The following is a 12,879-nucleotide window of genomic DNA, read 5'->3' as shown; positions in this document are numbered from 1 at the left end:
ATATTGAGAACAACTCCATGTTGCTTCATCCAAGCTTTCCCGAGAATGATGGAATGTTTTCCCAGCGAAGTGATGAATAATGGACATAAGCTTTCCACATGCTCTCCCACTTGTAGTCGAGGATATATAGCATGTGTGATAGCAGGGGCAGCCTCTCCATTGAATCCTTCAACTTGTTTTGGTTTCACAAGTTCGACTGGGGCTATCCCTTCGATTTCACATATTCTTTCTGCATCAGCAGCATTAATGAAGTTTCCACCTGTGGCACCAGTATCGATCAATGCATGGACAATAGCTTTGTATTTTCCTATTCTACAAGTAGCTAAGAAAGGGGTGTCCGGATCAAAACTGGATCTCGAGGAAGAAGCTGCAATTCTGGCTGCACTGCCTCTAGTGATGACTTGTCTAGAGGCTATTCGTTTTCCGAATCGATGATAGACTGAGCTGTAGATACCTCATTTACTTGAGCTTTGAGCTTCTGGGGACAGTCTCGAGCTCGATGTCCATTTTGTCGGCATATGAAGCATTTCCCAAGTTTCATGAGCATTTCTTTTGCTGGATCTTGATGCGGTGGTCGATACAGCTTCTGCGTCTTGTTTTGCATGTTCGAATCCATTGTAGGTTGAGGGATTGAAGTTCGAAGTGCCTGGCCCTGATCTTGAGTTTGGCCCATGTTGTTCGAAAATGACTTTGGCTTCCTTTTGTCTTCTTGTTCCTTGATCCGCTGAATGTTCTGGTCGATGAGCATGCATTTCTTTGCAAACTCGTGAAGTGTAGTAGCTCCAACTTCAGCCACTAAGGCTTTCTGCATCTGTTAGTTGACTTTGAAGCACAAGTCATCCAGCAAAGTTTCTTCAGAGTAATCAAGCTCTGTCGTGAGCCTTTGGAACTCAGCCCAAAACACTGCAAAGGTGTTGTTTCTCTGATACAGCTTTCGATACTCAGTTTGAGCTGTGTGCCTTCGATCGGGATCACTGAAGACTTTTTCCAAAAGTTTGAGAATTTCTTCTGCTGTCTGCAATTTGTTTGTAGAGTTTGGTCGAAGCCTTGGATTGACATGTCGAACTGCCAGTCCTCCCAGTCGACTCTGAATGTAGCTCATTTGTAAAGTCTGTGTTGGAAAATGATCAATGTTGGCTTCGAGCTTGAGGCGAATTTTCACAACCCAGTCTTCAAATGCTGGCTCTATCCCATCTGTGAGGATTGGAGGGTCTGGAATCCGAGCTGACAGTCGACTGTGAGAGTGGTGTCCTGGTTCATTCTTCAGAGCTTGTTGGGTTTGCTTTTCAAGATATTTCTGAATTGTTTGTTGCTCTGTGATTTGTTGCTCGTTGCTCTGGATCAGTTCCTGTAACTGGAGAATGGCATCATCCTTTTCAGCCAGTATCGAATTTGAGTCCTCTGCTAGGGCCAAATAGTCCCGAAGAATGTTCTTGTGCAAAGTCCATGCCATTTTCTGGTTGGCGACAGATAGTTTCTGGAATTCGTCAAAGGTTTCAACATTCCATTCAGCCTTTTCATGTCGATTTGCAAGTATAGATTCATGTCTCTCTTGAGCTATTTTGCCCAGAGTGTGAAGGAAGGTTTCGGATTTGAAATTAGGATCATGAAGTTCATTGGTTTGGTTTGCAGAGCTTGGAATTGATGCTCCTTCTGCCAGGGATTCCTGGTCTTGTTCTGGATCATTTCGAGCTGCCATTGCAGCTTTTTCTTCAGCTGTATAAGCCATAGCGAGTTGCTATTTCAATTTCAGTTTATATCGTCAAGTCAGACACATATTGCCAAAGGCCCTATTGTGCAGTTGTTGGCCGTAGGAGCCACTCGAGAGGAGCGCACTTCCCTCACAGTTATATCCTTGTCGAGGGAGCGTTGTAAAAGGTCTGACTTGCGAAGGTGGTGTGTGTGTGTCGAGCTGACTGTCGAAAGCCAACTTTGAGGGGTTGCCTCGAGATCGTCCTGGAATCGACTTCAGGATAAGGTTTCTGGTTCTGGGGTTTTCAAAGAGTGGATTTCGATTTCGATTTCAGAAGAGGGTTCAGCTCAAAGAGCAGGAAAAGAGGTATAAGAGAGATTGAGTTTTATGTCACGGTTCACCAAGGCATAGGGCGCCAGTTGGGTATTATGAATTAAACTCAATCTAGAGAAGAAAGGAAAGAGAAGAGGAGCACTCGAGCAGTGGCTCGATCTATATACAGCTATGTTGTTGTGGAGTGAATTCTCTTTAGCAAGACCAGTTCTGAGAATTCACTCCACAACTGAAAACTTCGCTCCAACCCCGGAAGCTCCCCACACCCCTGAACCCCCACTCGAGCTGCAAGGCGCACTTGATATCGTAACACTCGTAGCTAAAGAAGCCCGGGTAGCACGCCAGACCTTAAACCAGGCCCGGAAACAGCTTCATAGGGCAGGAATTGAGGCACGGAAGGAAGAGCGTGCCCAAAAGAAGATGATTGCCAAGCTCTACGAAGAGGGGCTCCCAATTCCTCCAGAGTTCGAGGAGCCAATTCCTGACCCAGAAGCCCCCCAAATTGAGAGCCAGTATGAGAGCGAGCGTGGGAGCGAGTGGGAGTAAGGAAGTGATAATTTCGTAGAATAGCTTATTTAGGTATCTTTACATATAAATTACTATGTGTAGGTACTTACAGTCGCAATTTGACAGCGTGCACATTGCTTCCTCTCGCTTCGGGCACGTTCACATTGCTTACTCCAACCTTGAGCGAAGTGAAAAGTTGGTTACGACGATTAGCCTTAGCCACAAGATTACAACCGCTAAGCAGACAACTGTATGTTATGAGGAATAGCCTCACCTTCCTTCCTTCTTCTTTTTCTTCTCTCTTTAGATTCAATCTAGATTACTTTTCCTGGACTGGCATCATGACCTCTATGACCATCGTAACATAAGATTGAATCTCATTTCTTCATTAGCTCATCCTGAGCAAGAAACTAGAAACCAGCACAAACCTTTGAGCAACAGAACCCTCAAACCAGAAACCAGCACAAACCTTTGAGCAACAGAACCTCCAGAACCAGAAATCGAAACTCAGACCAACCAGAGCTACACATTGAACCAGAACCAGAACCAGAACACCAGAACACCAAATCCAGAAACCACAAGTCAACTCAATACCACACTCAAGCATCAGAACCTAGAACATTATATCAGCAGAATTAGACCTTTCCGTGACGCTCCCTCAACAAGGATATAACCATGACGGAAGTGCGCTCCTCTTGAGTGGCTCGTACAGCCGACAACTGCATAATAGGGCTGTTACGACGGAACAAGAAGGCTGGCCAACTACAGGACAGGAAGGAGGGAGGTCGCATGAGACCGGCCCTGGTACCTGGAGGGGCAGCGGGGAATAGTAGTTCCGAAAGTATCACGTGACGGACTCGCAGGATGATGAGAAGAGTCCTAAGAGTCCAGGACTCCGAGGACTCGAGTGAGTTCCCAGGAAACCACTAGGCACGTGACGGACTCGCAGGATGATGAGAAGAATCCTAAGAGTCCAGGACTCCGAGGACTCGAGTGAGTTCCCAGGAGTCCACTAGGCACGACGCCACTATATAAGTAGATAGTTAGTTCTTAGATAGGAGCTTCGTGCTCAACTCAATACAGTATTTGTTATATACTAGTAACGTGTTACTTGAAGCCTTTGTGTCTGATCCCCTGCCTCCTCTGATAAGTAAACCTTTACGCAAGAGAACCTCTGTGTCTTCTATCGTTTAGAAGTCAGCGTTACAAGGGCCTTCACCACATACGTGTCTAGTTCCTGATACCAACAAAGTCAGAAGAAGATCCTGACCTCGACAATTCCAAGGACAAGAAGCGAAGCCTGCTATAATGGCACGCGATGCACAAGGACATGTAATCCATGACAGGAGTCAAGATCAAGGACAAGAAACCCAATCTACTACAAGCAATGAGGACTGCTTAGAAAGCCACACCTACAATAGAAGGGAAACACTACTTGAGGATCCAGAACATCAAGCTACCCTTTGCATTTGGGAGCTTAAAGACATCTCAGTTGTGAGCACCTGGAGCCAAGCCCAGAGAGAGGCTGCACTTCAAATCCAAAAGCAGATGATGGAGGATTATGATCATGTCACCCAGCTCTACAATACTACCCTCCAGAAGAGTCGAGAGGAGAAGGCTACATATGATGACAATATCAGCCAACTACAAGAGGTTATCCAAGCTCATGAGTAGACAATGGCAGGACAAGCTGCTGTTGTGAAATATCTTGAAAATGAGAAGTCAAAAAGCAGCACTACTCGCAATAGAGAATCACACCAGAAATCCACTAAGATCCCAGACCTCCTACTTGTCATACTGACATTCGTTGCACTCAGTTTGCTATCAAACTCAAGAGCAAACTTAGAAATCTCCTCCTCAAACCTACAAGTCAACATACATATCTTGGCTTATCACACCAACAACAGAAGCAATACTACTCAACGATTGCTGCAAACTCTTCTACTACATCTGTTTATGCTACATACATCACGGCATATCATTTGGACACTCATTGAACAAGTTATTAAGAAAATCTCCTTCTTAAGGGGGTGGGCCAATACTACCACATGGCATATCTCTACCAACTAGAGGCCTAGGAACATGAATGATAGCTCTAGAAGCTTCTACAACCCTCTATGATTCATTACACGTCATCGCTCCTTAGTTACCCACAAGATTGGTTAAGTTATGACATAATTTATCTATAGGTACTCTGACCTTGGACCCCCTTTTCACTTCCTATAGGCTAGAAACCCAAGAGATGGTTCTATGGGATTCTCTTACGTTCACTACATGATTAGCAAGCTAGTTGTGGGTCGCACTTGATTTCTAATACATTTACCAAGCCTGGTTAGTCATGGAAAGTCATGGAAAATGAGAGAACTACACTCCTTTGGCATAAATAGGATTGCCCTTTCCTTAAGAAAGGGCAAGCAGGCAATACAGTAAATCGACTATCACATACTTCCACGTCTTTTCCAAGCTTCCAAGCATTCATCTTGTTACTCCTTGTTTCTGAAAAGTCAGTGAGGTGTTAACCTCTGACTTACCCCTGAGTTCCCAGACTCAACATTTGTTGCAACTTGTCTGAACCACTACACTACATCACACACCTGATTGCTGCGTTGTGGAATAGTCTAAGCTACAACCCTTTGGCTCTGTTTCCTAAGACAGTGTGTTGTCTTAGTAAAATCATCCCTTCCTTGGGTGGCTAGATTCTCACATCTGGTGCACCCACCATTACACTACTCTCACAGATAAAATAGAGCCAGCTTATGACGATGGGAGCATTAAGATAAAGATGAAGCTCGAGGCGAACCTTGACCATTTTCCTACTCCAGCCCTTCAGATGGGTTATGTGCAAAGCAGACTAGGTGGCAAAGCCTCCTCTCACATCAATCCACGCCTTCGATCTACTCAGAACAAGTTTCAAACTGTAGAGGAAATGTTTGAAGTCCTAGACAGAGTCTTCAGTGATCCAGACCACCGCTTTACTGCACAACGCGCTTATAGAAAGCTCTTCCAAAACAAGGATAACTTTGCTACCTTTTGGGCAGAGTTCCAGAGACTCACTGTTGAACTGGATTACTCAGAGGAGTCCCTCATTGATGACCTCCGCCACAAGGTTAATACGAAGATGCAGACTGCTTTAATAGCAGAGATAAATCCAAGCTCTCTCCATGCCTTTGCACAAAAGTGCCGTTAAGCTCGGCACCCTAGTTTTCGTCACCCCCCCGTTCTCGTCACCCTTCCGGAATCAACACCTTTCATTATGATAGCTAAATAATACAACGAATATCACTCTAATTGCCACTCAAATGTCATAGATTCTAGAGTCATATTTGATCTAATCTCTGTAGCTTTTTGGGCTGCAAATTCCGTAACCTTTCCTTTTCTTTGTGCCTCCAAAGCAGCTGCTTCGTCCAATGCCTTCTTAATACTTTCTATATTTGCAAAGCGTGAATTTAGATCAACAGTTATTCTCTTCCGTGGCTTCTTTGCCTGCAGACTCTCTATCTCAGCCTTCTGCCGTTGAATTGTTGCCTCATGCCCTGCTTGGATTGCATTCAACCTCCCAATTACCTTGCCTGCTTTCTGGATCACAAGCCTCTGCATCCGTGGTATTTTTGCAGCCTTGGTAATGCTCCGGACTGCTTAGAAAAGATGCTGTGGCTTCTGTGGGGTCCGAGTAACGTCGTAATCCAGAGAACGGGCACGTTTCCGACGTGGAGGACTCTTTAGCTGGTTCTTGACTTGTGAGGAATTGATAGCCTTAGCTGGATTCCAAGGATAGATACCAGCAGCACGCCAGCCGCCCCGGATAACACTCTCTGTAAGGCCCTCCTCTCGTGCATAGTGGTAGGCTGCAATAAAGCGAGCTTTCTTAACTGGGGCGGAGTCATCGAGTGCTGAGAGCTCCGTAATCATCTGGCGGTATTTGCCCTTGACAGGCGAGAAGCATGAGAGATCAAGCGGTTGCAAAACATGTGAAGAGTGTGCAGGTAGAAAGATAAGCTCAACTTGATGCTGTTTACAGACCCAAAGGAATTCTACAGACATGGCTGCCATGGCCATCAAGGACAAGTATCCGGTATCCACCATCAATCGGCTTCGTTTCTGGTAGAAAAATCTTTTCTAGCCAAGTAACCCCAATCCGATTCGATGTCCATCCGTTTTCTGACGTCGTACAATCTGGCACGTTATCTGCTGTATACCATGTTGTTTGTAGGTCCTTCCCTTTGAAAATGACAAGGCAGCGTGTCTTCTGGCCTATAGCTGAGATTGACTCAATAATTGAGACCCACTCACGATACTGCGGAGCTTTCACGTAAGTACGTGACTTTTTAGAGCTTGCAAGAACTTGTGTATTCGTACAAAGGCCAAGAGCAATACCTTGCTCATCCATATTCCAAATATTCTGAGGCTGGACTTGACGCTGCTCTTGAATACGGTGGAAGTGGTCGAAGAATGTGCGTAATTGCTCAGAACTCGTTCCCTAAATGCGAGAAGCTTCAATTCTCCTGCCTATAACAGAAGCAACGCGTGGATTCCGTTGTAGAAAGCTAGACACCCATTTCTTGCCAAGTGGCTCCGTCTCGCCGTTCATATGCAGAATGCAGGCCGCCATTTCTCGCGCTCGTGCATGAGACGGAGGATATCCACGTGAGTCTTCCTCGAGGATCCAATCGGCAAGGAATTCCTCTTGCCCTGGCGTCAGTCTCTGCTGTTGTTCATGGCCAACGCGTGTGTTTGTAGAGCCTTTGAGTCTCGAGGCGAGGGTCGTCCGTGGGATATTATACGCCTTTGCGGCAGCTGATTGGGTAGAATAAACACCAGATTCGAAATCCTTGATAGCTGATTGTATGGCAAACTCTCGGGTAGCGTTTTGAGACATGTTGTTGTTGAGTAGGAAGAGTCGTGTTCTAGACAGACGCGTCGAGGTGGGGTGACGAGAACGGGGGGGTGACGAAAACTAGGGTGCCGAGCTTAATAAAATGCTTCTTTAAACGTATTTCACAAGCGAGTCGCCATCCTAAGCGAGTCACTAGCAAAAACACCAAAACGTGTCGTCAACTTGACTACAGACAACATGCCACCCCTAACACAAGCCCAATCCTCTAATAAAGAGGATAGAATACTACAAGCTATCTAAGCAATCAAACAAGGCTATTGCCAAAGTGTTCAATCAGCTTTAGAATCGTACGATGTGCCCCGCACAACCTTCCGTGACCGGATTTATAGGATGACTTCCTAACGCGACTCTACCCCTAACTCACGTAAGATAACTCCGTACGAAGAGTCAGATCTTATTCAGCACATCCTCGACCTAGATTCACGTGGATTTCCGCCCTAGCCGCAAGGTGTACAAGAAATGGCAGCCCTACTACTCTCTAAACGAGGCGAGGGCTCTGTTAGTAAGATCTAGACTACCAACTTTACAAAGCGTCGTTCGGAAATCAAAGCAAAGTTCAGTGGGAAGTACGATTACAAACGGATGGAGTTCTCGAATGGAAATGATTGTGATACCTAGTAGGTGCAGTACACAGGAGAATGTTTCGGGGCCTGTCAATCACGCCCGCCAATGTGGTGTGGTGTACTGTTGCCTAAAACAACTCGGCCCTTCGGTAAGCAGCCTCACTTTTTCAAAATGCCACATAGAATACCTCTCAACGCCTGACATCTACTGATGCGATGAAGGTTGCCACTTGTTACCGCTCCCTGCTCTGACCGTCTTTTCATTAAGATGTGACAGTACCTCCGCCGTTGCGAACCCTCATTTTTAATCCCAAAGCACACACCGGTCCACGGTCGAATCTGCCTCGTTGCGGACTTCGATCCTTTGCGAACCATCAACGCCCGGCCAGAGTCGTTCGCAACGCCATGATGCTTCGGGCGCCATTTCACCACATCTAGTTTTCCTTTTTGCGAGGGAACCTAACGTATATCTTTTCAACATGGATGTTGGAGAGAGTTAATTATTACTTTTTGGCTGTGTCCTACCCTACTTTGATCGGGGTCGCAAGGCTTGAAGTCGAGAGTGTCCCGACTGTCAATTTAGCTGGTCTGTCGGGGACATCTCAGCAGCTCGAAGTGATAGCCTTGGATACAGGCTCTGCAGCTGGCGAAGATGGACTCGAATAGCGCTCACCGCAACACGAATAATGTATGAAGCTACAGGTTCCATGAGTGATGTTAAAAGACATAATCTGACATACTTGTCGATCTAGCCGCCAGGATTTTCTCGTTCCTCTACGTCGCCGCTCAACTGGGACCAGTTCAGCCATGATGGACCATCAGACCCAGGCCTATTCCCGATGCAAATGAGCTATCTGTCTCAGCCGGTGGCAGGAGATTCCATTATTGTTAGGACTATGGGAGCCAGCTTTTTGGACGCTGCGTATAACTCTGTACCTTCCGGGATACCGGGGCAGAGAACGTTGCCGAAATGGCACAGCACTCCCACAAATCCACCACAGATATCGGTGGGTGTTTCATCTACTATTCCATATACCCACACATTGGCTTTCTATGTTTTCAACGATGAGGATCCATGGTCACAAAAGGGGTTTTTTGCCGAACCTTCTACTTTTGACGGTAGGTTGCATCTGAAGAGCCAGCTGGTTGGACAACTCCCAGTGAACCAAAACCTATATGGGAAGCGCTTCCAGACCGAGGGTGACGCCGCAGCCGGTGTGGTACTTGGCAAACCCCAGTCGGACTCAGGGTATGGATCGCTGCAAAGCGCATATGCTCCTTCAATTAGCAATTTTGATACTGGACTCCCGGCCACAGGAAACCGGATTGCATATCCCCATAGCCATGGCTTCCAACAGGCGGATGCCACGTTTGGACCAGAAGTTGCTTCTTCCAAGATCTCGCGTGTTGTGCCTCCATTGCTACGCTGCCCAACCTGCAACAAGGCAGTCAGAACACCATCCGTGTTGAGGTAATATTTCTGTAGAGAAGCTGTGACTGTGCTGAAAGTTTCTAGGAAACATGATCTGCGCCATAAAAAGCCATTCATCTGCTCATATCCTGACTGCCCAGGAAGTGGACACGGACAGGGGTTTGGGACTGTCAATGACCTGGACCGACATATTCGAAGCAAACATCCGGAAGGCAAAGTCTCTGGACGTCCCATCCAGTTGTTCTCTTGCCATTTCAGTGAATGTCAAGAAAAGGGCAGGAAGTTTACTCGTTCGGATAACTTCGGAGTCCATCTCGATCGATGCCATGGTATGGAAAAGGACGAGATCAAGGGAATTATTCAACGGTTAGTGATCGTATAAAAACTACTACGTGAGCCTAACTAACATCTAAATGGCAGGAAAAAAGAGCAGCATTGGTTTGGGGACCCAAGGATTCAACTTGGTGACAGACCACAAGAAATAAGTGCAGATCTTCAAATACAGGACGCCAGCCTTGAGATTTCCTTTGACCATGCCATGGAACAGAGCAATGAATCACTGGCTACTGATGGAAGCCATTACGAGATGTATGATAATGATGACCAGGGCCATCCAGAGGATATATCTTTCTACATAATGGCGGATCAAAGCCGTGACCTAGGTGATACGGCTACCAATATACTAGCGGAGACCAAATATAGGCCAGCTGATACCACGGATATGGAATATTTAATGGATCCAACATTGGATATATCCAAAAGTGCAACACCAGTTGCAACTACGATAGGAACTACCCCGAAGAGGGAGAATGGATCATATATACATGGTTCCACTGATTCTCACGCACAGAAAGCTCTTGCAAGCGCACTAGCCAACAAACGGAGCCAGGACAGGAATTTCAGAGGAATGGGCGCCAGCCAAAAGCCAATGTCTCTAAGGGAGGACCCAGTGGACCGACGTGTTAATATAGGAGCCCTGTTCAGCCGTGACAAATCCAACCAGCAAGATTTTAATTCAGGAGACCTTGTTGCAGCTCATTCCAAAGATGAGGACTGCTACACAGATTCACAAGACGACGATAACGCGGCCACAATCTTACGAGACATGAACAGCCGCGGATTCGTCTTACAAAGGAAAACCGCTCTCCTACCTGAACCCCCCGCCCCTTCTCCATCAACCCAGCCCCGATCTCCCCTCTCCTGTAGCGTTTGCTTCAAAACCTGCCGCCGCCCCAGCGAAATGGCGTACGTCTCCCCCCACCCCTCGATCGCACCTTCCCTCCTAACCCGTACCATCCAGAAAACACATGAAGCGCCACTCCCGCCCGTACCACTGCACCTTCCCACCCTGCGCCAAAACCTTCGGCAGCAAGAACGACTGGCGCCGGCACGAGAACTCGCAACACCTCCACTACGAATCCTGGCGCTGCCAACTCCCCTCCGCCACCACCACAACAACAGCAACCCTACAAACGCAATCTCAAAACCGAGACAGAGACCACGACAAACCTAGCGCATGCAAACACATCTCCTACCACCTCGACGCATTCAAATCCCACCTATCACGCACGCACCAGATCGGCTCTACAGAACTAAATGACAGCGCCACCCTCGCGCGCTGCCTCGCCCCCTGCCCGTGCACATTCCACTGCGGCTTCTGCGCCCGCCGGCTCCCGCAACGCGACTGGAGCGCCCGCTTCGACCACTTCGATGGCCACTTTTCCGGGCGCGGCGGAGCGGGCAAAGTGGAGATGGCAGCATGGACGGAGGAGGGTGAGGGTGCCGACGGTTAGGGCGAAGGGGAAGCTGGAGGGGAAGCTGGAGGTTGGGGGAGTGAAGAAGAAGGGGTTGAGGGTGCCGAGTAAGGTGGTTAAGGGAGTGGAGGTTACGATTAGGGGGGGGAGGGATCTTGTGAGGGAGGGGAGGAGGAGGTTTGCGAGGGCGGCGCAGGAGGGTGAGAAGAGGGTTAGGAGTGTGACGAGGGAGGGGGGGAGGCAGGTGAGGAGGGCGTGGGGGGGGGTGAAGAAGAGTATTCCGTGAGTTTGGTGGTGGTGTTGGTGGTGGCATGGGGCATGGGGCTGACATGCGTGCAGGAAATCATTGAGGAAAGAGATGGAGTGAGGCGGGTGTGACGGGGGTATGGGAGCGGAAAAAGTGAGGCGGGTGTGACGGAGTTTGGATCGGAAAAAGGAGATGGATAGAGTGTGGCGTTTGGGGCTGTGCTTGTTTTATTCTCTTCCGACGTCGATGGTGTAATGGCGGGCGGAGGCATGGTTTTGGTTCCTTCTCACTTGGATTGGCGGCGTGTTATTCCTTTTCGCCTCAATTGGCGGGCGTGTTTTGGCCCCTCTCATTATCGGCGCATGTTTTATTCTTTACTCGGGTGTTTTATTACACAGCGCGGGCATGCATGCGGCATCGGAGTTCTCTTGGATCACATGGATTACTTGGGTTTTCACGTCGAGGCATTCATTCGCACATGGGCCTTTTATCAACCCTTACAAACCTCTAAGTTTGACATCACGGCATCTTTACCTACTACCACTCCAAGCCGGCTTCACGACATCTCCCATCGCTCACCACGCCCCACCGACTCTCCCCGAGCAACACCACCGACACCTTTAACGCTCTAACGGACAGCGCGCATATAGACGTGGCTGGTTTTGCTCCTTCTGCCCCAGACCAGCAGGCAAGGTGTTAGGCGTCTCACGGGGCGTTATCCTACCTACCTACCAACATACATACATACATACCAGTATCCATCCAACAATCAACCATCAACCATCAACAATCAACCATCAACCATCAACCTATAACCCAAATGCACCTCGTATCCGTGCATCCATCATCATCCAGTTACCATGTGCCGTCATGCCGTAAACCCCCCCATCATCGTCATCACCCTTCCACCGCGCCTCCCTCCGGCCCCGCTCCCTAGCCATACTACGTACAGTACACACCCATTAGAACCCACATACTAAACTAAAACTAACTAATGCAGGGAATACCGTAGAGGACTTTATTCCCTGCATTAGTTAGTTTAGTTTAGTTCAGTCCAGTGGCGAATCCGCAGGGCGCGGCTAGGGCTTCTTCGGGTAGGAGTAGGGGACCAGGGGTTCGGCTGGGGGGATGATGGGAGATGGGAGATGGGAGATGGGATGGGGGGGGGGGAGTTTGTTGGTGGCGCGGGGCTGTGCTGTGTTTGGATGGATAGTTGTGGCGGGGTGCATAACCAACAATGAACTGAACCAGGACAAGTAATCACTGCCTATAGCGGACGGGTCGGTTCGAGCTTTGCCTTTCGGTAACTTATATAGAGTTTCTGCCATATGTAGTTACAGTACAGTACGTACGCATATCACGTGACGCTCCTACAATATTACCCCCTCACCATCTCCCCTCCCCCCCTTCCCGCGCGCCATTCCCATCCCGTACACCGAACCCTGACCCACTACAG

The 12,879-nt window shown here is 48.2% G+C and overlaps 3 protein-coding genes across 3 annotated transcripts; 2 read left to right on the top strand and 1 right to left on the bottom strand.

The window, feature by feature from the left end:
• Positions 1–2,197: 2,197 nt before the first annotated feature.
• On the top strand, positions 2,198–2,572 carry VC83_06126 (uncharacterized protein; the record flags this gene model as incomplete). Its single annotated transcript, XM_024469731.1, has 1 exon — positions 2,198–2,572. One exon carries the CDS (start codon positions 2,198–2,200, stop codon positions 2,570–2,572), a length of 375 nt encoding a protein of 124 aa, XP_024324044.1.
• Positions 2,573–5,812: 3,240 nt separating this feature from the next.
• On the bottom strand, positions 5,813–6,130 carry VC83_06125 (uncharacterized protein; the record flags this gene model as incomplete). The annotated part of the gene is made up of 1 exon (XM_024469730.1): positions 5,813–6,130. The coding sequence occupies one exon, from the start codon at positions 6,128–6,130 to the stop codon at positions 5,813–5,815; it is 318 nt and encodes a 105-aa protein (XP_024324123.1).
• A 2,512-nt stretch (positions 6,131–8,642) lies between these two features.
• Positions 8,643–11,215, top strand: VC83_06124 (uncharacterized protein; the record flags this gene model as incomplete). Its single annotated transcript, XM_024469729.1, has 5 exons — positions 8,643–8,678; positions 8,743–9,461; positions 9,507–9,788; positions 9,843–10,667; positions 10,723–11,215. The coding sequence occupies 5 exons, from the start codon at positions 8,643–8,645 to the stop codon at positions 11,213–11,215; spliced, it is 2,355 nt and encodes a 784-aa protein (XP_024324122.1).
• Between the last annotated feature and the right edge of the window lie 1,664 nt (positions 11,216–12,879).

Source organism: Pseudogymnoascus destructans (genome assembly GCF_001641265.1).
Source record: "Pseudogymnoascus destructans isolate 20631-21 unplaced genomic scaffold scaffold_10, whole genome shotgun sequence".
NCBI lineage: Eukaryota > Fungi > Ascomycota > Leotiomycetes > Thelebolales > Thelebolaceae > Pseudogymnoascus > Pseudogymnoascus destructans.
Note: the sequence above shows the minus strand (reverse complement) of the source record. Positions and strands in the feature narration are given on the sequence as shown.